The sequence below is a fragment of the Pleurodeles waltl genome, chromosome 9 (genome assembly GCF_031143425.1).
Source record: "Pleurodeles waltl isolate 20211129_DDA chromosome 9, aPleWal1.hap1.20221129, whole genome shotgun sequence".
In the NCBI taxonomy this organism is placed as follows: Eukaryota; Metazoa; Chordata; class Amphibia; order Caudata; family Salamandridae; genus Pleurodeles; species Pleurodeles waltl.
Window position 1 is genome coordinate 678,156,950 of NC_090448.1, and position 24,389 is coordinate 678,181,338.

The 24,389-nt window shown below is 42.6% G+C and overlaps 1 protein-coding gene across 2 annotated transcripts in view; it reads left to right on the forward strand.

Moving 5' to 3' along the window:
• The window catches only part of MARK4 (microtubule affinity regulating kinase 4), a 691,585-nt gene that overhangs the window by 284,563 nt on the left and 382,633 nt on the right, over positions 1 to 24,389 (forward strand). For both annotated transcript variants that reach the window (XM_069207758.1, XM_069207757.1), the window contains exon 3: positions 9,197 to 9,250. In XM_069207758.1, coding sequence (XP_069063859.1) covers positions 9,197 to 9,250 — 54 coding nt within the window. The remainder of the gene's footprint in view (positions 1 to 9,196; positions 9,251 to 24,389) is intronic.

Genomic DNA, 24,389 nt, shown 5'->3' on the forward strand with positions numbered 1-24,389 from the left:
TTTTCTGACCTGTTGCCTCCTAAACTTTTTCAATTCTTCATAGATTCTGGTTTTTACAGGGGGCACATTTCAGGAAGCTTCGATTTGCCTAATTCCAAAGGACGGTAAGGATCATACTTTTTGTAAAATTTTTAGGCCAATCTCTCTTCTTAATACAGATTATAAAATCTTTGCTAAATTATTAGCCCTACGTCTTGATACCCTTTTACCTGCGCTGATAAGTAAGGAACTAACGGGTTTTGTCAAAGGTAGACTTGCTTCTGACAATTCTAGAACATTCTTTAATGTACTCAGCAAGGCTCCCGCTCTGTCGTATTCTTTAGCTGCAATGTCCATGGATGCTGAGAAAGCGTTCGACCGGATAGATTGTTTTTTTCTATTAAAAGCTTTAGCCTGGCATGGTTTAGGGCCTCATTTAATTTCATTTATCTCTTTGCTTTATCAATCTCCAATGGCATCGATATTGGTACAAGGGAAATTGTCTAGATATTTTGTATTACGGCGAGGTGTGCATCAAGGGCGTTCGCTCTCTCCACTCCTATTTATTCTAGCTCTCGAGCCCCTTCTATCCAGTATTAGAAATAACATTAAAATTTAAGGTTTCCAGTATGGCGAGAAACATTTAAAATTAACGGCATATGCAGATTATATACTTTTATATATCTCAAACCCAGAGCTCTCGATTCCGTCTCTACTTTGGGAAATTGAGGATTTTTCCCTGATTTCAGGTTATAAGATAAATTTGGATAAAACTGAAATCCTCCCTTTAACAAAATGTTGTTTTAAAGCATTGTTTGATATCACTGGTTTTCACTGGAATTCTTCCAAGATTAAATATTTAGGTATTTGGTTCACTTCATCCATTAAAAAGTCCATTGAAGTAAATATTTCAGAGGCTTTAGAGAAAGTTGATAGATCGACTCTGGCTTGGAATCCCTTATTTTTATCTTGGTGGGGTCGTCTTGATTCCATTAAAATGATTTCTCCTAACATATTATATATCCTATCCATGATTCCGCTTCCTTTACCTGGTACCTTTTTGACACAATTGGACTCCAAATTGTCTAAATTCCTCTGGAACAATAAGAAATCTAGAATTTCTCTTAGTCATCTTCGCCATTCTAAACAGGAGGGAGGAGTCAATTTTCCTGAATTTAGATTGTATCACAAATCCTTTTGTTTGCGCCAAGCTTCTAGGTGGGTCTCTCTGTCAGACTCTAGGTTTACTCCATTATGGTTGGATATTGAGTGTTCTTTTCTTTTGCCTTTTCCCCCAAGTGAGGTGGTATCCTTTTCCTATAATATTTCACTTATCTCCTCTCTGGTTCTTAAACATACTTGCTCTCTTCTGCGTTCTCACTATTTACCTCCATTGGTTTCTCATTCCTCTTTTCTGAATTCCCCTATTTGGCATAATTGTCTTATCACTATTAATAAAAAACCCTTATTTTGGAAATCCTGGCGACAGAGAAATATAGTTTGGGTCAAGGATTTATTCTCCAATAATACTCCACTTTCTTTTTCACAATTCCAAGTTCTATTTCATTGTCCCAATTCATTTATGCCTAAATATCTTCTTCTTATTAATATTATTCTTGACGTACCTTTTTCCTTGCCTTCCCCTTCTTCTTCTTCGGAATTAGTCTTTTCTTTGTCCTACTTTCTTATCTCATATCCTAAGGCATCAAATATCTATAAACTTTTTCAGTCTCCTGTTTTGACACGTCTTAAATCTAAAATTGAATCTCAATGGGAATTGGATTTGGGATGTACCTGGACTGTTTCATTTTGGAATAAGGTGTGGCATCGATCTTATAAAATATCCAGATCAGCTTCCACCACACAGTCACTTTTCTTTCTTTATCACAGACTTTATTTTACCCCTTCGACTATAGCGAAATTTTATGCATCCTCCACTCCCAAGTTGCTGGTCCTGCGGTAGCCCAAAGGGAGATCTTATGCACATCCTATTTTAATGTCTTCCTACTGTCTCTTTTTGGAGAAACGTTTGGTGTCAGCTTACCTGCATTTTTCATTTGCAATCCCAATTATCTCCGCTAGTGCTTTTTTTAGGTAGTCTCTCTGCTGACATTGTTTCAGATGATGATAATTAAAAATTGTTGGATCTCATGTTAGCTTTGACCTTTCAACAAGTTACTCTCAATTGAAAAAAATACATCCAATATTTCCTTTAAAGCTTGGTGGAATAATGTTTGTCACTACCATAGATTAGATATTGCTTTTACCTCTTTATGCTGCCCTTCCATAAATAGAGATTTGTACTGGTTACCTTTGACTGATTATCTTAATGCTGTTGCTTGTAATTCTACTAATTGTACATTATCTGAGAATTTTAAGCCACCATGAATTCTTTATTTTCTCTGTTCTTGAGTGAATTTTAACTTGGCTTACATTTATGCTTTTTTGAATATTCCTTTTTTTTCTTTTATTTAACTGTTGCATTTTTGGCATTGTAAATGGTCTTGTTCCGTTTTCCTTGTATCTTCCCCTTTTTATACTTTAAAATGTTAAGCAGCTTTTACAACTCGTTTTAAAATTATATCATTATCATTATGACAGATATCTTGTATTGTTAGTATATAACCCGTATGTATTTTGATTTTAATAAAGCTGATTTACCTTAAGAACATAACTAAAACCGCAAATTCATCATTGTTAGAGCACAAGATTTATATTCAGTATTGGAGGCGTCTGTGGTCTACTTCTGGGCTAGTTCACAATTTGGGAGCTCCTAAGGCTGTGTTAAAAGCTGATTGCTTTACCAGAGTACCATGGTTCAGGACCGTTAAAAACGTATTCTTATCATTAGGGATGTTTGAGTTGTAGGACTGTCCAGAGGCTGTTTTCTTTCCTTCCAAGACTGACTTGAAAAAGCATTATTGGGCAATGGTAGCTGCTGATGAAGTGTTAATTTATGCTGGTTCCATGTTGTCTTGTGATTTTATTGATTTCAAATGTGGAAGCAGATCGGAGGCATTTTGAGACCGGGTTTTGGTACCCAGGGATAAGAAACTTTATTTCCAGTTTTGAATAGGTTCCTTGCAGTTAAGATAATTCGCTAGTAAATGGTCGCATGGGGGAGCTACTGGGTGTCCAGCCTCCTATATCTGCAACAAGGATTTATCTTGCGTCCTATCTGTCCAGCTCATGGATTGCCTCGCAGGAAGTGGTTAGCTTTACGCATTCTAAGGACGGACACCCGATCGGCCTTAGTCACTTCCTTTGCCAAGTTTCTTGGCACCATGTGGCTCCTTAGAGTGAAAATGCTACGCTCTCTGGAGAAGCTTGAAGATGTTGGGTAACTCACTTGCTGTTTTTATTGCTCTAGGAAGCGCAATAGGTAATGTATTTCTCATGTATTATTTTAATGTTTATATTTTTTTCTGTGAAATTGGTGTATATGTTAATATTTATTTTCTTTTGTGCTGTTGTACTTTTATAGCCCTGGTGGCTGAAATAAAGTTTTCAAATTTCAATTTCAAAAGAGTTTTAATTTCAGAAAATCAGAGCACAGTCATATTTGACGCCATATTGCGTTACATCTAATCACTATCCCACCACATGATTATTGTTTCTATCTTTCTATGCTGATGTCATTCTGAGGTGGCATAAGAAACTAGTTACAAAACAACATTGAACTATTGTGACTAAATAGAATACAATAAGCTAGCAGGAGGGACATTGAAGGATTGCTACATTACTGAGCCCATGCTGGAAAGTTTTCTTCGAGAACAGCAAGACAAACGTCAGTGGAAATAAACAAACATGACTTCACGTGACTGTGTACTGCAACAACAAAAGTAATAAACGGTAAACGTGCAGAATGAGACATACATTTTTAAGAAAATGGCGTCAAGTCCTTACTGCTTCCTAGTTAGCATAAGCCACAAAAGGCAATTTAAGATGCCATAATGAATTTGTTTCAAAGATAGTGCCATCAAATAAGTATACACATGTAAATGGGAGTGTAATTCCACATTTAAATGCACATAAATCTCACATAAGTATTAGTGAAATGTCCAAATCTCAATACTAGAAGTGGGCATCTCCGATCAGATAATTCTGTTATTGAAATAACACATTAAATTAGGCATGCAAACCCACCCTGATCCTGCCTGGCTGAATGCAAGCACTGATTACCTCTTGAAACTTTGTCTAGGCAATGGACCTGGGAAAGATGTACCTATTGCGGATGAAGCATGGTGGAAACATGAGCTAACTGGCCAACACCTAAAGTCAGTGCAAGATAACATTTTATAAAGAGCCCTCTGGCTTTAGAATGAAAGTAAGGCAGAAACTTGCCTCAGACAAAGGGCAGCGTCATGCCTTAGAATCTATTCAGTACATAATAAACGTAAACCGTGTTTTGGGATTTGTAATATTGGCTTCTGCCCGCTGGTCACCAATGTCTGTCATAAATCATATAAACCAGTGGTTCCCAACCTGTGGTCCGGGGACCCCTGGGGGTCCGCGAAGCCTCCTCAGAGGGTCCGTGACTGCTTGGAAAATTGAATACATTTAATAGATTAGGTCTCCAGCTTTCAGTAATTACTCAGTGGGAGGTACCCAGATTCCAATAATTATTCAATGGGGGTCCCGAGCTCCGGTACTGATAAAATGGGGGTCCACAGAAGTCGAAAGGTTGGGAACCACTGATATAAACCATTCAGATGATGATCACAGTGGGTAGCACCTGACAAAAGAAGAGACAAAAAAACGTGTTCGAATAACAAATAAACTTCAAGAAGCCAGATTTTACATCCAGCACTCAGTCGGAAAATAAACTGAAGTGCTAACCACATGCAGGGAACACCAAGCAACTGATGGGTGTGCATCTCCCCAAAAGAAAGGAACACTTCAATCTGTAATCCTCTCCTTGTATGAGAACAAATGCAATTTACATTTCAACCCCTTCTTCACCAAAGATACAGCTGGCCTAGCTTTCTCATGTTTGCCATTGTCTGCTTTAAAGAAGCGTTGACCTAACCAGGATTCTTTAGGGGAACGAAAACAATTTCAGTCAGTCTGAATGGTTTAGTTTAATTTGTTGTGATCCACAGTGATGTACGAATAATATTCTCCAATGGCTGCCATTCAGCTGGGCAATGTGCTTGTCCCAAATCAAATCCTTAGCTATCTCCCAAATGCACGTGGGTAGCAAATGACTCCTCCTCCTTAGAAACTCACAAAAGGATAATAGACACTGAAGCCATCTTGTAGTCATAAAACAAAAGGAAGAGCTCACATCGGGGTAATGTCAAACCTAGCTGCCTGAACAGCCTGACAGATGTAAGGATTTTTGTATAGGTGGTAAATTAGAATATTGTGGCAGTGGACCACTCTTACATGACTTGCTGCCTACTGGATTTCAGTGAGTGACTCCATCCATTATCATTACTTGCACCTTTTGACTCGTTCAGTACCCTTAGTGGTTAGTCAGCAGGGGCAGGATAATAGGCCTGATGTGCAAGGCCATGGGCACATGTTATTTCAAATTAGGTGCCCAAATGATTTTTATAAGTACAAACCCATGTTTTTAAATCATAAAACATGGATTAACAATCGCAAAAAGATTTATGCATAATTGTTTTTTTTAAGCCTGCTTGGTTTCTGGCCATGTTAGTGGGACCGTGGGGTTAGGGAGGCAGAGTGTTGCCTGAGATTGTGAGGTTTCATTGATAGCGACATGACGAGTGACACTGAGATATAAAATCTGTTTTAACTGGGACAGTGAGTCAAGAGATCTTGCTCGGTTTTCAGAAGAGTGCACAGGTTTGAGTGTCCTTTCTTTTTGCCCAGTCCAAATACTCCATTTACCCCTATCTAGATAGATCGTATTGTGTTGTACCGTTAGGTAGTGACTTTCTGTTCTCAGTGAACTAACTCTGGAACATGGAGCACCCAAACTAGAGACACCCCAAAATCTACCTCAACTCGACCTCCCACAACTTATAAGATCAGGGACGGCGTTGAACCTCAGATTCATGAGGAAATGCTTCCCAAAACATCCAAATCAAAGTACAGTTCATTAAAAGTTCCAATTTAAGAATAATTTGGTCCATTCAATATCTGAGTTCTAGAATAGTGGAAGTTAAAGGGTTTTATCACTAAATGTAAAATTAAACGGTATGGAGTCAATGCCCTGAAGGCTCTCAAACGCAAAGTTACACAAAGTATATAAAAATCTGAAAAATATTCTAAGTTTAAATGGGCAGTGAAGGCAGAAAAAAGGGCAGTATCCCTAATAAAACAAAAAAGTCTTCTGGCTCACCCCCAAAATTAAGTTTTTTTTTTTTATACTAAAGAATTGCATAGAAAATTAACATTTCTGCCGATTCATGGTGTGAGCAAGTGTACCATTTCTTCAGCAAATCAGAACCATGAAAAAACATCATAACCTTAAGACCTAAGCACTATCCCATCATCTTGAATAGCTATTCAGCATCCTCTATTCTAATGTCATCCGAGGATGTTCAAGCAAATAGAAACATTGACAATAAAACTTTATTCAAATGAAAAGACCCAGTGAAGAAACGTAAGATATAGTTACATGTAACAATTTTACAACGAACTGTGAAAGTTTCTGTGAGCAGAACAATAGCAGCAATGAAAATAAACGATTCTGACTTCAGCTTGACTGTGTGCTACGAAGCCTGTGGAGGAGAAAAAATTTTGCTGGGAGGAAGCAGGAGTGATTGACAAAGATGACTTTTATCTTGTTCAAGATGGCAGTATACACAAAATGTGGGTTAACAAAAACACCTTATTAAATTAATTTTAACACATCATACAAACTAATTTCTAAAGCAATTGTGTTAGTTAACTTTCTAAACGTAACATTGGGTGTAATACATACCGCACGTTATTAATGATGCACAAAAAAATAATTCTACAAAACACTTTCACAAGTGTAAGAGCACGTTTGAGAGCCCTTTCTTTTTGCCCATTCCAAATACTCTATTTCCCCTTTCTAGATAGCTCAAATCGTGCTGTCGTGCTAGTCAATGACTGTCTCTTCCCAGTGAGCTAACTTTGGGACATTCAGCAAACTTCGTTTGTTCAGGGCTGACAAATGTGTATCAAATGCTGAAACTCCCCATTCGAGGCATCTGACTGCAGCTTATTGTGTCCTCACTTCTAGAGATCTCATCATTGTGGTCTTGCATGTAGAGACTCCGTCTTGATATGATTAGACAGTGGTTTTATAGCTGTACCCCGTACTACTTTCCCTGCTCTCTGTACCTTGCATTAGACAAGATCTTGAAATCGAAACCTTGGTGATGAGTTAGCCAATATGGGCCCCAAATTTATTGTGAGTGTAAAAGCCACCATACCCCATTTTTGTGTGTGTATAAAAATACAGGCATTTTCCATTTTCTTGTGGCCACTCTAATACAATTTAAATGTGTGTGAACCTACATTGCTGGTGTCATTTTGCTCTGGGTGCTTGAAGGTTGCTAAACACCTTCCAGTGAGTGTGCCTTGATCCTTAAAATTGCAGAATAATTGACTCCAACAATTTGTCATATTTGATTTTTGAGCAAGGTTAGGGTAAAGTTGCACATGAAACTGTGCTTGTGGCATAAAAATACGATATCACCTGTGAGCTGAAATATTGGTTTACACCACTCAAATGAGTAACCAAGAAAGATGGTTGAGCACCTGAATTGCAGTAGCCCCGAGCTGCATCTAACACTTGTAAGAAAAATCCTCCAGGCATGTTTAAAAGCCTGTTTCAGATATTATTAATCCACCAATGAAATATGACTTGCAGCCCACAAGGCCTCGATGTCTAAGGTTTAGAGGCGTGACCTGCCAAACTTGAGCCTGGCACCTTTCTTCAGCTACAGAATTCATGTGTCCTTTCATATTGCACAGTCGGAACATGTCGCCTACATGGATTGCAAATGTATTTGTATGTGCAAGTAGCCCATAGACCCTTACGCAGGAATTGTACTCACCCTTCTTTGGACAGAGAGATGTAACCTCACAAAGATTAAATTATGGCCGTGGTGAGAATGTGGGCATGTACTGTACTCCAGCTTCTTTAGGCACGTTGAGTTTTTATTCTCTCTGCTTGTTCCAGCACATTCCAATCACCAGTCCCCAGGAAGAATACGATGTTTGTTTCTCTTCAGACACCGTCGGTTTGTTATACTTTTGGAGGTGCAGTGGGAGGGAATTATTTGGCCCCTGAAGAATCGCCTTCCATTGCTGAATCCCGCTCTAAATAGGGCACCCACCTCCGAGAAGGGAGAATATTGTTGGACTTTGGGATGGAGACAGAAGGCTTGCAAGCAGGCGTTGGAAGCAAGAACATGGTCAAGTCTGGCTTGTATCGGACTCGTGTCTCGTAGCTTGCACTGGATTCACTCCCAGGATCTGTAGTGTCAAAGTCTCATGGTTATTGAAGAGTGGATTTGCTGCACTGTTTGTGTGCTGCTGGCTGTCCTGGGATCTTTACACTACTTACTTCTGCTCAAGCTGTCTGTTAAGCATGCGTCCGCCAAGAAGAGTCTGTTAGGAACGTCAACCAAACGCTACAAGAAGGAGTTAAGGGCACTGGGGACACCCCTTGCCACATCAATGGACACAAATGAGACCGCTCCATGTTACGCTCGGAGGACGTCTATTTTTGGAAATTAACCTTTTCTTTAAAAACTTATCACTTGATATCCTTAACAGGTTTGTTATTTGACTTTGTTTTAATCATTACACGTTCTAATTTTTGTTAAATCTGGTTGAGAGTTGTACTTGTTTTAAATTTAACAATAAGGTCTTACTAAGGCACTGCATGCTTGCCATTTGGTACCGGCGCAAACCCAAGATTCCTAATTGAAACCTGCTTTTGCCTCACATGGCACTGGATTGCTGATTTGATGGGTGCGATACTTATATAAAGCATAAAACAGCTGTAAACTCTTTTTGCCAGTATTTGTGCTCCTGGATATTCCATTTTACAGAGACCATAAACCAGTGAACTTTCTTTTGTTACGAAGTCTTGTGTTGGTCAGGCCAGCTTGGTGCCTTAGGTCTGCGGCGTCCTTCAAAAGAGGTTATTGGCTGGATCAATTCTGTTATTGCAAGACTATGTAATATGCATATGCCTGTGTTCCTTTGTGATTGAACCTTGCAAGAAAAATGAGAGCTTTAATTTTCTTTCTACTTGTGTTAGGTGGCGATAAAGATCATTGACAAGACCCAGCTGAACCCAACAAGCCTACAAAAGGTATCTAGAGTCCCCCGTTTGCTTGTATGAAACTGCCTACCTACCATGTCCCCATCATTAATTTTATGTGCCTGTTCCAAAGAAAATAATGCCTCTTAAAAATATTCCAATAAGGTGTGGAGAGTTGAAACATTTAGGAAAATACGGTTTATCTTTGGTTATTTGAAGTAGCTTTTCAGAACACTTTGTCTGCAATGTACCATTGTTTTAGACAATGTCATTTGGTCAAACACACTGAAACTTGTTGTGCCGTATGATATTAAGCTGCTCATTATAACATTTGCGGTAAGTGCCTCGTACCGCTCTGGCGACGGCCACCAAAAGACAGTTGCCGTGGCTAACATCCATCTGCCAAATTATGACCACAGCCGGATTTCCGCCACAAGAAGGGTGGAAATCCGGCTGTGGCCATACTGGCGGACGGTGTTAGGGTGGCGCTGCTACCACCAGCACCGCCACGCCAGTAGACCACCGCCAGCTGTATTATGACAAATAATACGGCCTGGCAGTGTTTTGCTGGCGGGCGCCATAATTTGGTCCCGTCCCGTCCCTAGCTGGAAGACCCCTGGATTCAGGTAAGTTGGGTTTCCGACAGGCGAGGAGGGTGTTGTGTGTGTGCATGAATGTGTGAGTGTGTGCGTGAATGTGAATGATTGTGTAGTGTTGCTTGCGTGTGTGTGTGCATGTGTGAGAATGCGTGAATGAATGGAAATGTGAATGCGTCTGCCTGTAAGTTTAGATGTGTGTACGGATGTGTGCGTGAATTAATGGATTCATGCATGTATGAATGCGTGTATGCCTGTGTAAGTGTGTGTGTGAATGCATGGTGTGTGCCTGCGAGTGTGCATGTATGGGGGGGAGGATTAGAAGGGGGGCGTGTCGATGGGGGAGGGTGGATGTTGCCTGGGGAGTGTTGGGGGGGGTGGGTGGGGCCTCCTTTCAGTGGCAGGGAAGGAATTCCCTGTCACTGGTAGGGCCTACCGCCATGGTTTTCGTGGCATTACAAACGCTACGAAAACCATGGCGGTAGGCAGGGTCATAATCCCTACGGCGGGACAGTAGCAGCCATGGCAGTCAGTGTGGTACATTGGCGGGTTGGCTTCAGCCAACCCGCTAATATCATAATGTGGCGGTATGTACCGCCAGCCTGTTGGCGATACTACCACCACATTTCCACCTACCACCGGGGTCATAATGACCCCCTAAGTGTCTAAATTACGGCTCTCTTAGTACACTTCCATGGTTGACCATTTTTTATAAGTTGCAGTGGTAGTAGCTAAATGTCAGTTTCTAAATATCGGATCCGTACCTACCTCCCACTTGACACTGCTAAGTTCCTCATTAAATTTCGAAGTTACAAGAAAATTGGGGAACTTGCCGAGCTCTCAAAACTTTACTATAGGTATATTATTCGCACTCGGTTGCCAGCCTCTCAACTTCCTTCACCTCCACAACAGTTGGCTGGCAGCGAAGTACACTTTATATTGCTTACCATCATGTTTAAGGTCGTATATTGATGGTGCCCCCTACATAGCATTCACTTTATTGACACACACATAAACCTACTATGCAATACGACCAAGTTCACTTTCTCATCGTTTTTGGACCTCCTTCTGCCCAGTAACACTCTCTTTTATTCTAGATGCTCATACATTTTCAGTGGAATGCCATACCCTGAATCTTAGGGATATATCATTATTATCTGAATACAGATATCCATTGAAAACCCAAGTGCTGGAAGGCAAACTTACAGAACATGCGTGCCCTCTTACATGGCTGAAACTCCATCATCTGACTATGGTTTCAGTTGAGTTGCTTTCATACCGGTCTAGGCATTTGTTCATTTATCACCAAGTCACTTGTGTGTTTATTGATCCTTTATGGTTGAATGTGAAATTGAAGAAAAACAAACTAGGTGAAACCATTTCTGAATTTGCCACCATTAGGCTGGTGAAAGCCTCTCTTGACATAAAATCATGTGGTGCAGTTCTCTGTTGTGGATGCTATATTTTTCATTTGACTGTTTACACTCCACGGCGTCCCTTACCTCTTAATAACTTTGCCCCTTTTACTCTTCCTTCATCTGTGCCGTTTCCCTTCAAATATGATTTTTAAGAGTCTGGAGTAGCCTCCTCTGTGCCCCTATTTGATGATTTAGGGTCGAGCCTGCGATAGCATGCGCTAGCGGGACACTTATGTTGAAATAAAAAAGCATTTGAAGCCCGCCCGTTGCTTACCGTTTGTTGACTTGCCTGGAACTCTACTTGCAGACTCATAATTGGTCACTGCAGACCTATCATAATTTCTGTCCCTTTCTGTGGAGCAAGGACCAAGCACTGATTGATTCAACTTAATCAGTGCCCGTCCACTGCTCCCGACGTGACCAAGGTACTATTATTTTTGTTTGTTTTTAACTTCTAGTGCCCTACAAACAGAAGGCGTGTGACTGCAAAAATTTGCCCAGCAGGACAAACAAAATAGCAAATTTTTCTTTTATTGTGCCAAGTCTTCACACTTTGCACTCGTGTATTGTTTTGTTTTTGCTCATGGGCACTGTTCGGAAATTATGACGATTATCTTTTTCTAAATATTGCAAAGCAACATTATTTCTTTGATATTTGTAAGTTCCAAAACAATGCTTTGACATGTAGTCAGGCAGTACACCCCATTCCACTCCAATCCAAGGCCAGTCCAATCCACTCACCCCAGTACAGTCCAGTCCACCACTCGCCAATCCTCCCAACCCACCTCACTCCAAAGCAATCTTCCCTGTCCAATACAAAATGATCTGCCCCACTCCAATACAAAACAATCTGCCCCCATCCAATGCAAAGCAACTGCCCCACTCCATTCCAAAACAGTTGGCCCCCCTCCCCACCAAATTAATCCCCCCGCAATCCCAAAAAAATCTGCCTCACTCCAATCTGCCACGCTCCAATCCAAACCCAAGTACCCCACTCCAATCAAAAACAACTTGCCCCACTCCAATCCGAAGTATGCTGATGCTGCTCCACTCCATTCTGAAACAATCTGCCCGCTCCAATCTAAAACAATCTGCCCCACTCCAATCTAAAACAATCTGCCCCACTCCAATCCAAAACAATCTGCCCGCCCCAGTCCAAAGCAATCTGCTTCACTCCAGTCCAAAACAACCTGCCCCACTCCAATCCAAAACAACCTGCCCCACTCCACTCCAATCCAAAACAACCCACCCGCTCCATTCTAAAACAATCTACCCTGCTCCAATTCAAACAATCGGCCTCACTCCAATCCAAAACAATCTGCCCCACTCCAATCCAAAACAATCTTCACCTCTCCAAGACTATCTACCCCACTCGCATCTGCACCACATCGGAAACAATCTTTCCTCATTCCAAAACAATACGCCCCATTCCAGTCTACCACACTTTAAACAAAAACAATCTGCCCTATCCTAAACAATCTGCCCTATCCTAAACAATCTGCCCCAATCCAATCTGCCCCATTACAATCATAAACAATCTTCCCCACTCCAACCCAAAACAATCTGCCCCACTCTGATCCAGAACAATTTACCCCTCTCCAACCTCCCCACTCCAATCCAAAACAACTTGCCCCACTCAAATCCAAAACAACTTGCCCCACTCCAATTAAAAACAACCTGCCCCGCTCCCATCTAAATCAATATGCCTCAGTCCTATCCAAAGCAATCAGCCTCACTCCAGTCTGCACTACTCCAATCTGATCTAAAACAATTGGCCCCACCCCAAACTGCCCCACTCCAACCCAAAACAATCTGCCCCACTCCAAACAGCCCACTCCATTCTGCTCCACTCCAATCCAGAACAAGGTGCCCAATTCCAATCTGCCCCACTCCAATCCAGAACAAGGTGCCCAATTCCAATCTGCCCCACTCCAGTCCAAAACAGTCTGCCCCACTCAAATCCAAAACAATATGCCCCTCTCCAGTCTGCCTCACTCCAGTCCAAAACAATGTGCCCCACTCCAATCCAAAATAATGTGCCCCACTCCAATCTGCCCTTCTCCTATCCAAAACAACCTGCCTGCTCCAATCCAAAGTAATCGGCCCCACTCCAAACTGCCTCTCTCCTATCCAAAATGATCAGCCTGCTCCAATCCAAAGCAATCGGTCCCACTCCAATCTGCCCCTCTTCTATCCAAAATGATCTGCCCGCTCAGATCTACCCCCCTCCAATCCAGAATAATCCACTCCACTCTAGTCTGCTCCACTCAAAACCAGAACAATGCACTCCACTCTGCCCCACTCGCATCCAAAACAATCCACCTCACTCCAATCTGCCCCACTGAAATCCAAAACAATCCACCTCACTCCAATCTGCCCCACTGAAATCCAAAACAATCCACCCCACTCCAATCTACCTCACCAATTCTATCAAAGCCATTCCACTCACTCAAATCAATTTCAGGCCACTCCGATCCACTGCAACCCAGTCACCCCAATCTGCTTCAGTCCAGTCCCCCATAATCCACCCCACTCAAATCCAATCCACCCAAATCCAATCCACCCCACTCCAAAAATTCCATCCCACCCCAATCCACTCCACCCCAGTCCAATCCACTCCACCCCAGTCCAATCCACTCCACCCCAATCCACCTCACTCCAGTCTAGTCCACCCCACTGTAATCCAGTGCTCTCCACTCCATTACCCCCTACTCCAATCCACAGCACTTAATCCATTTCACCCCACACCAGTCCACCCCACTCCAATCCACGTTACCCCATTTCAGTCCACCCCACTCAAATCAAGTCCACCCACTCAATCCACCCCACTCTACCCCAATTCAGTCTGCGCCACTGTACTTCAATTCAATTCACCCCACTATGTCAATCCACTCCAACCCACTCTGCCCTATTCCATCCCACTCCACTATACGCCACCCCACTCTACAACACTTTCTGCCACTGAACTCTAAAACACTCTACTCAACTCTACAACACTCTACTCCTCCTACTCCACTCTACAACACTAACACCAATATATCCACTTTAGGACACACTATTCTATGATAGTGCATGCCACCAGCTTTTAGTCACGCTGAACAGCAACCACACTGTTGTACAACATGGCAAAAACACATTGCCAATAGTTTTTGTAATGGCAAGACCTGTTGGCTTTGCTTCCTTGTTCCCACACCCTTTGTTTATGCTAACCTTTTTTTTCCTTTATTTTGCCTGTTTTCACAGGCCGTCTTCTGGAACATGATGGAAATAAGAAAAAAAGTCTACCTCAATCTGTGTTGTATTTGCTTTTACATTCTTTCACATTTATATGTTTTATTACATTTCTTAATATTTAAGGAAAACCAATACATTTTGGGGTGTTTTTAGGGGTGTTTGAGGATGTTTTCACTGCTTTTGCTTGTGTGGTGTACATGAGTGTTAGGAAAGCTTGCGGTGCTGCTGGCCACACCGTGCCCTGGCTTGTGTGTGTGTGTATTAATAAAGTGTGCTAAAGTATTTGTGCTACACAAAAGTTAAAATGATTACCATTGACAAATCATGTCTTGGACTTGCCTATATTTTCCTGCCTGGGTGTTCAGCTTCTACTGTTTTATGCAAGCCTTAGCTTTTGTTTTTGCTTTTTATCAGTCACTAGACATTCTTAGAAGCTGTATCCCCTTTTCATAAACATAAAGGCCTCCGTCTCCATCCCCTTAGCAGCAGAGAAGCACAGAGTTCTTTCTGTGTTTTAACCATTTGCTTTACCATTTTTCTTCAGTCTGCTAGATGATTTTTGTCTGTAAACTGTGAGGTCATAATGTCACCTCGGGTGTAGTGAGCACTGAATTCCCTAGATCACTTTTCATTAGTTAGCAATGAACAGTGCTTCTTCATTTGTGTTCCACTAGTATTGTGTGTGCAGAATAGTCGATGCCTGCTTGTAGCTGGTGACATTTCTCTCCAGTTAAGTTCCTGGTTTTGAGCAGGTACCCTAGACTCTCTGCTAGGTACCCTAGACTTCTCTCTAAATAGAAGACTAAGGTCCTCATTATGAGTGTGGCGGTCTGAGGACTGCCACACTCGGGTTGACGGTCCAACCGCCCAATTACCACCCTTGGGGGTGGACCCGCCAGGGGACCACTGTCCCCGCCAGGAACATTGCTCCCGAAGGGCTGACGGTGGTCTTGGTGGTAGTCAGCCAGGGCGGCACTGAACTCAGCGCCACCTTGCTGATTACAAACTTGTTCTCTGTCAGCCTTTTATTGGCAGTTTCCCCACCATGAAAAGGCTGGTGGAGAACAAGTGCAGAGGGTTACAGGGGCGCCCCTGCACTGACATGGCATAGGCAGTACAGGCGCCCCCCTGTCCAGCACCGTCGGAATGCACACTGTCTACTTTGTAGACAGTGTGCATTTCGAGGGTACTGGATGCCTCCTTCTGTGCAATGATATAGCACTCGGCTCCCTTAATATGTGGCTTTCCCTGTAATATGCTCACAGGGGATGCCACTGCCATGACGGTGGCGTTCTCCCCGCAAGTTTAGCGGTCCCATGGTGCAACCGCCAAACTTGTAATGAGGGGCTAAGTTTATTATAACAGTCACATAGTGTTGAATAAAGTCTGAAAACTGAAATAATTAGTCCATTGGTATTTCTAGCACCATGTGCCTGCTCAAACGTTTCCTGCTGAGGTTTATGTGTCTTGTTTTCTGCCTTTTTTTTCTTGAAAATTCATTACTTTGTTTTTTTGATTTGTTTATAGATAGCGTTCATAAACTGCAGCTTCTTTCTAAAATGCTCACAGTTTATTATTAGGTATTTGTATAGATGTCATAAGAAGCCAATGGACACCTTGAAGGAGCCTGTTCATCTTAGTTTCCCCTAACAAACCAGGGATTGATGAATTCCCCAAAATGACAGGCAGATAATTCATGACCAACTTAAAGAACATGAGAATTGGACAGAATCCTTTGTTTTAATGAGTTTGTTTCATGTTGTTCATTATAGCTCTTCATATGTTTTATTAGTGTATGTTGTTAAATATACCTCCTCACTTTCCACAGTGTCACATTTACCAAGTTGTACAACAATCCTCTGTGCCTTAGAAGAATCAGCAGCCTTTTTTGAAGTCCACAAAGCAAGAGGACCTCCCTGTAAAGAAGGGCTCAGAGGGCCCTGCAACACCGAGCACACAGTGCTCCATTTGTTTCTTTATTAGGTCAAAAATTGTCTGGTTGCATAAATATATTGGGGACCTGCTAGAAGCTGAACTAGATATACATTCCAAAAGGTACTTACCATTGGCTGTGCCTTTTGTCATTCACATTTGCATGCTTTCTGTTAGTTGGCTTTATTTGTTTTAGGCTGTCCGGCTTGAGTTAGTACCTCCAGTGGAGCATATCCTGTTTACCAGCTCCCTGAGTGGCTCCTTGTATTCTTCCACAACTGCTTGTATTTTGGGAACTTTTTTTCATGCCTCTCTCCACTGCTCTCTGTATGACTTCTGTAAGGCGTTTTGTGGATTCTGCAGACACTTTTACCAGAAGGGGTTTTGTGTAGAGGTCACTTTTCACAGGGCATGCTTCACTATCTGCAACACCTTGCCTTCCACTGGGATGCCAGAAACCCCCACTTTGTTTTTGCAACTGCCTAAATTTGTAGGTCAATTTGCTGGTGAAGCGAGCATGGTGTTATCTTTATAGCATGCAAACAAACATCCTTGGCACCTTTGCTGATTAACCAGGGACCTGAACAGACATTGTGTCTAGTTCCTTTTCGGTTTGCTTTTAAAGTACTTAATACTGGTAATGAAATGTGTTCCTCTAACATGAAAGAAAGCAGCTTAGCATTCATGTTTTTATTTCTGCGTCAAATCTACTGATACTTAGCAGTAGTTAAAATATTATTTCGTTTTCTATTAGGATATTATTCTTTTGGATTCTTATGTACTGTCAGCAAGTATTCCTTTGATCTCTTGAAATGTGCTTTCCACTACATAAAACAGTTTAGCAGCAGATGTATCACTTAGTTAATTTCATTTATTGTTTGGCAGTTGTATAGGCAATTGTATAAATGTGTATTGTTTTTGTTTTCGTATTCACAATGGTAGCGGTTTCCCAAAGCACACAATGTTGCGCATGTGCTTTTTTTGTAAGAAATACATAATTAATAAATGTATCCTTCCTAGTAGGCTTTGGATCATTCATGTAAAGGAGACCATGTACAGTTTTTTTCAAACGTCCATGTTCTTAATAAACGCCCATGAATTGAATTGTTAGGAATTCTATATAAAAATAGTACGTATTGGATGGCAATTGAGCCAGAAGTAAACACCAGCTCATGGGTCACATCTTTCTCTTGTCTGTTCATTAGCTTGAATCCACTCAAGATATACATAATTTTATTGTATTTTTAACATTTTTTTTATTGGGGAATCTCCCACCCCCCTTCAACTTTTTTTTTATACATTTAACTCGGAAGCTGCTTTTAGCACTACCCACTCCAAAAACCTAAAATTACCTTTACCACTATCTACCCCTAAAACCCTAAAATTACCCTTATCACCCTGTACCACTAGCCACCCCTAAACCCAGAAATTACCCATACCACTCTCTATCACTACTCACCCCAAACCCTAAATTTCACCTTTCCGTTAATTGAAGTGTATGTATGTGTATATAGTTACATAATATATATATATTTATCTAGGGTGTTATAGGCATGAGTGGTAAAGGCATGCATGGTAAAGGATACGTGGTAAAGTCTGTTTCCCTTGATTGCTTTAGGATGGCATATTTTCCTGGCACAAATTTGCAGCCTTGATCTTATTATGTACTTAAATAATGTTTTTGCGATATTTATTGGGCCAATACATGCATACTCTGTTAAAAGTCCTTGTTTTTTTTTTTTAACCAGGAGCTTTATTTTGTTATATTGTATATGACCGCACCGTAGCAAGTGCTTTGTCTGTTGATGCACATTTAGTTTTCATTTCATTTTTTTATTTTTATCTTCAAATTGTGTATATGTATGTGTATATATATATATATATATATATATATGTTCGATGGCATGTGTATCTGCAGATACACATGCTGTGCATTATCCTGCCATCTAGTGTTGGGCTTGGAGTGTTACAAGTTGTTTTTCTTCGAAGAAGTCTTTTCGAGTCACGGGACCGAGTGGCTCCTCCCATTCGGCTCCATTGCGCATGGGCGTCGACTCCATCTTAGATTGTTTTCTTTCTACCATCGGGTTCGGATGTGTTCCTCTTCGCTCCGTAATTCGAATCGGGGGAACTTAGAAAATCATCGAAATTCGTCAGTATTTGCGTTCGGGACCGGTTTAGTATCATCACATCGGCACGGACAATAAGACCGCTTCGGCGGCCCTTTGGGGTTTCCGCACTTAATCAAGGCCTGGTCGGCCCGACCACACCCGTCGACAAAGAACTAATGGACCGGACCCCTTTCCATTTCTGTCCGAAGTGCCATGCCAAGTATCCTTACACAGACCAGCATCGGGTCTGTAACCTGTGTTTATCGCCCGAACACAGAGAGGATACTTGCGAGGCCTGCAGAGCGTTTTGATCCAAGAAGACCTTAAGAGATCGGCGCGCAAGACGGTTACAGATGGCGTCCAAACAGTCGCAGCATCTCGACACCGAGGAAGAAGAGATGCGGATATCCATCCAGGGTTCGGACTCGGATGAATCCGACGGGGATCGACCACCGACGGTGGCACAAAAAGTGAGTACACCTGCCCCGTCCCACACCCAAGGTCAGGTCAAGAAACAAAAGGCCTCGGGGACGCCACTGCCGGAAGGCTATGGCTCAACCCACAGAAAAGACGGTGACCAAGTAACATCGGCACCAAAAAAGGCCAAATCAGTGCCGAAGACTTCCGACTCCGGTCGAGAAACCAGCACCGAAAAGAGTCGGCATCGAATTGAGTAAACCTCGAAAAAGCCACTCGGAGCCGAAACCAACAATCTCCATCGGGGTTTCGATACCGTAAAAAAACGGCTTTGGAGCCGAAAAAGGCGTCCTAAACGGAAGAGCAGGGGCTCTCTCTACAGCTCAAAGAAAAGCACAGATTTGAGCAGGAACTGGATCTAGAAGAGTATGATCAAACTCAGCAAAGGCTAGAAATCCAGAAACATACAGGGAAGATACAAACTATCCCTCCGCTCAAGTCCAAAAGAAAACCAACTTTTCACGAGACTGAGATGCAAACAAAGGTCAAAGTGGTTAGAGAAAGATCACCACCTCCACAGTTCTCACCACAAACGTCCCCACTTCAATCTCCACAGTTGTCACCAGTGGGTACACCAATGGCACAGTCACCCACACATACTGGGATGACTCAAGACGATGCAGACCCCTGGGATCTATACGACACATCCGTTTTGGACAATAGTCCAGAGTGTTATCCGACAAAACCTTCGCTGCCAGAGGACAGTACGTCCTACACGCAGGTACTGGCCAGAGCAGCAACATTTCACAATGTAACAATGCACTCAGAACCAGTGGAAAACGACTTCCTGTTTAACACTCTGGCATCCATGCATGCATCGTATCAAATCCTGCCAATGTTACCGGGTATGCCTAAACATGCAAAACAGGTTTTCCAAGAACCAGTGAAAGGGAGAGCAATCACGCCAAGGGTCGAGAAGAAAAATAAACTGCCCCCGTCAGACCCTGTGTTTATTACACAACAGCTCCCTCCGGACTCAGTGGTTGTGGGGGATGCAAGAAAACGGGCTAATTCGCAGTCATCAGGGGATGCGCCACCCCCTGATAAGGAAAGTCGTAAATTAGACGCGGCTGGGAAAAGAGTGGCTTCGCAAGCAGCCAATCAGTGGCGAATTGCCAACTCACAAGCCCTCCTTGCCCGCTACGACCGAGCACACTGGGACGAGATGCAAGACATCATCCAGCACCTCCCCAAAGAGCATCAAAAACGTGCCCAACAAGTGGTTGAAGAGGGACAGGCCATATCAAATAACCGGATCCGCTCTGCAATAGACTCTGCTGATACAGCGGCACAAACTGTAAATACAGCAGTAACAATTAGAAGGCATGCATGGCTGCGAAGTTCTGGGTTTAAACCAGAGATACAGCAAGCGGTATTGAATATGCAGTTTAATCAACATCAACTATTCGGAAGTGGATACCGCAATAGAAAAAATGAAGGAGGACACGGACACGGCCAAAGCCATGGGCGCGCTCTACTCCTCTCAATACAGGGGAACATTTAGGAAACCACAATTTAGGGGAGGGTTTAGACAGCAACCCTCAGAACCATCCACCTCCCAAACAAAACCCATTTACCAATCTCAGTACCAGAGAGGGGGGTTTCGTGGTTCCTACAGAGGACAGTTCCCAAGAGGAAGAGGGAAATTCCGGTCTACCAAGCAGACCCCTGGTAGCAAGCAGTGACTTCAATGTCACACTTCCCCAACACACATCACCAGTGGGGGGGAGATTAACAAAATACCACCACAATTGGACACACATTACCACAGACACGTGGGTTCTATCAATTATCTAACATGGTTACTGCATAGAGTTCACAAGATTCCCTCCAGATGCTCCCCCAAGAACGCACAGAATGTCAATACAACACTAAGACCTATTACAAATAGAAGTCCAAGCACTACTAGCAAAAGAAGCCATAGAACTAGTACCTTATCACCAGAGAGGAACAGGGGTTTACTCCATGTATTTCCTCATCCCAAAGAAAGACAAAACGTTAAGGCCTATTTTAGATCTCAGAACACTGAATCTCTTCATCAAATCAGATCATTTCCATATGGTAACACTACAGGATGTAGTCCCTTTACTAAAACAAGGGGAATACATGACAACACTGGATCTAAAGGATGCGTATTTTCACATACCCATCCATCCATCTCACAGGAAATACCTCAGGTTTGTAATACAAGGCAAACATTACCAATTCAAAGTGTTGCCATTCGGAATAACAACGGCCCCCAGAGTATTTACAAAATGCCTAGCCGTAGTAGCAGCTCATATAAGGAGAAATCACATGCACGTATTCCTGTATCTAGACGATTGGCTAATAAAAGCCAACACTCAACAACAATGTCAAAATCACACACAACATGTAATAGATTCTCTGCACAAACTAGGGTTTTCTATAAATTACCAAAAATCACATTTACAACCATCCCAAATACAACAATACTTGGGAGCAACACTCAACACGTAAAAAGCAATTGCCACTCCAAGTCCACAAAGAGTCCAGTCGTTTCAAAATATAAAATCAAGCATGCAATCAAACCAACAATACACGGTCAGGTTTGTGATGAAACTAGTAGGCATGATGTCCTCATGCATAGCTATTGTCCCAAATGCAAGACTACACATGCGGCCCTTACAACAGTGCCTAGCAAAACAATGGACGCAGACACAGGGTCAACTCCAAGATCTAGTGTTGATAGACCGCCAAACACACTCTTCGCTTCAGTGGTGGAACCCTGTAAATTTAAACAAAGGGCGGCCTTTTCAAGACCCAGTACCTCATGCCATTATCACAACAGACGCCTCCATTATTGGGTGGGGAGCACACCTCAACAATCACAGCATACAAGGTCAATGGGACAATCAGCAAAACAACTTCACATAAATCATTTAAAACTGCTAGCAGTCTTTCTAGCACTAAAAGCCTTTCAGCCCCTTCTAGCCCACAAACATATCCTTGTCAAGACAGACAATATGACAACAATGTATTATTTAAACAAACAAGGAGGGACGCACTCGTCACAACTGTGTATCCTAGCGCAAAATATTTGGCACTGGGCAATTCACAACAACATTCACCTGATAGCACAATATATATGCCAGGCATTCACAATCAGCTAGCCGACAATCTCAGTCGAGATCACCAACAGGGATGTTTCCTTAGATAGGGCGGGGGTCACGATTAGATTGAAGTATTCCAAAATGGATCAGATAGGTAAAGGGCTTGAGGTCAGATTACGACACTACCCAGTAGCTGATATTTGCCCTTAAGCGCACTGGTCACGCAGTGGCATGAGTACAATAGGTCTCTGGAAGGAGCGGTTTTTCGCCATGAGGATGGGAAGGAGGTCACAGCATATCAACTTTTAGCGGTCACAAGAAAAGGTTTGGCTTTGTTGGGGCAGGATGTGGAGCAATTTGGTACTTATTCCTTTAGGATTGGGGTGGCTACAGAGGCAGGTAGAAGGGGGTGGGGTAGGGCGGAGCTAATGGGGTTGGGGAGGTGGAAGTCAGACAGTTTTAAAAGGTATGTGAGGTTAGGGCAGACTGGCTTTTAGGAAAAGGCTAATACTTGTGTTTTTCCCCTACAGGTGTGGTACCGGGTTCAGAAGTTTCTTTCCTTTCTGTTTGGGTGGTGGGACATTCCTTTATAAAATGGGCACAGTGTTAAGCGTGCAGAACTGTCATTGGAGAAAACCTGGGTTTGGACAGGAATCGATACCATGTGCGGTGGGATGGGAAAGGAGGCATGAAGTGGAGCGAGTTACTACCCCATCTGTGCAAGTTAGCGGTGTAGGGGTTTTGTCCAGACATTTTGCTTGTGCATGCGGGGGAGAATGACATGGTGGAGAAAATGGGGCTAGATTTAATGAAGAGTATGAAGAGGGAGTTGGAAGAGATTCGGAGGAGGTGGCGAGGGTGCCATGTAGTTCTTACAGGTTTCATACTGCGTCGGTGTGGCGTGGGGCAAAAAAGCCAAGTGCCATTGAGAGGGCAATGAAGAAGCTGAATAAAGAGATGAGGTGTTTTTGTGAGGATCGGGGTTTTACTTTCATGGAGCACAAAGATTTATGTTTTGAGGATGTAGAATTCTTTAGAAGTGATGGAGTACACTTGTCTTTTGTGGGGATGGAACTTTTCTTACTGCATATGAAGGAGACGTTGAAAGCAATGCTTCAAGAAGTTTGACGTGGTGGGTTGGCTGGGGGGTGCAGGTGGGGGGGTAGAAAAGCCAGGCTAGCGGGCTTTTCTGGTGGCGAGGCAGTGAGACTTACATGAAAAAACGAAATACGTATGGATAGCAAATCGGACAGGACTCTATCAGTTACTGAAAGAGGGGACAACAGACGGACAAGACGGACAGGAAGGAAGACTGATATTAACAGTTATGATACGGGCAGGGACGATTATCAGGTTGCATTAAGGAATGGATAAGGTCAACAAACGAGTTTGACAAAGAAAGCAGGTACGGACGAAGTAAATCTGGGCAAGGAAAAAGGGAAGGGAAGGGGAGGGAGGAGGGCACGGTAGGGGAGGTGGGAGAACTTTGGATAGGTAATGTTGATGTTTAGTGAGGTTTTAGTATTGTAAGGCGAAGGCCAAGGTTTGTTATTTGAAAGTGCACCTGTTTCCAATAAAGTGGCCTTTTCCACACTCAGCAATGGTGTTATGATTTCGTCCCCTCTTCCCCAAAGCGTAACAGTTGAAATATCTGGTGGTGTACTGCAATCTTATGCTTCAGTGTCTGCCAAACTACTAAGCAGCATTATTCTTTTCTAGCAGCAAGTTCCTTAATTTGTCTTATCAAAATGGTGTGCTCGGTAAAGCAATGAGTGCAACGAAAATGGAATTCTTCCTGCCACAATCAAAATAGTAACCATATCTTATGTTGCACCCTATCATCGGGATGAATGACCTTCAGAAACACTGTTCCCGAAGAAATAGCACTGCTTTTAAAAACCATGGAAGCTTATATGCTGTCCATCACAGTCTCTGTGCTATTACTTAGGAATTTCCGTGCCAGAAACGAAATACAATCAGGATGGCTAGTTTTGTTTGCCATGGCACTGCTATTGTAATTATAAGTGTTCCTAAAATATTCCAAGTTGCTGCACATAGTATAAGGACAGTGTACTTAATTACTAGTCCGTCTGCAGTCATCGATTGTGCATGCTGCAGCGCAGACCTAGACTGGCAAGCTTTGTTGGGCAGGCCATGTGCCATGGCCGAGGCTGTGCTACTGTCTGTGTGTGGCATGCCTTAATGGAGCTGTGCATGAGTGACAGGAGCTGCAGTTTTTGTGCTGCATGTTGCTTACTCGGGCACCTTGTTACATGGCCATAGGTATTGCCTGAATAGTAAAGAATATAATACAGGCTGTAACTGGGCAGTAAAGGCAACTCGGCAGCAGT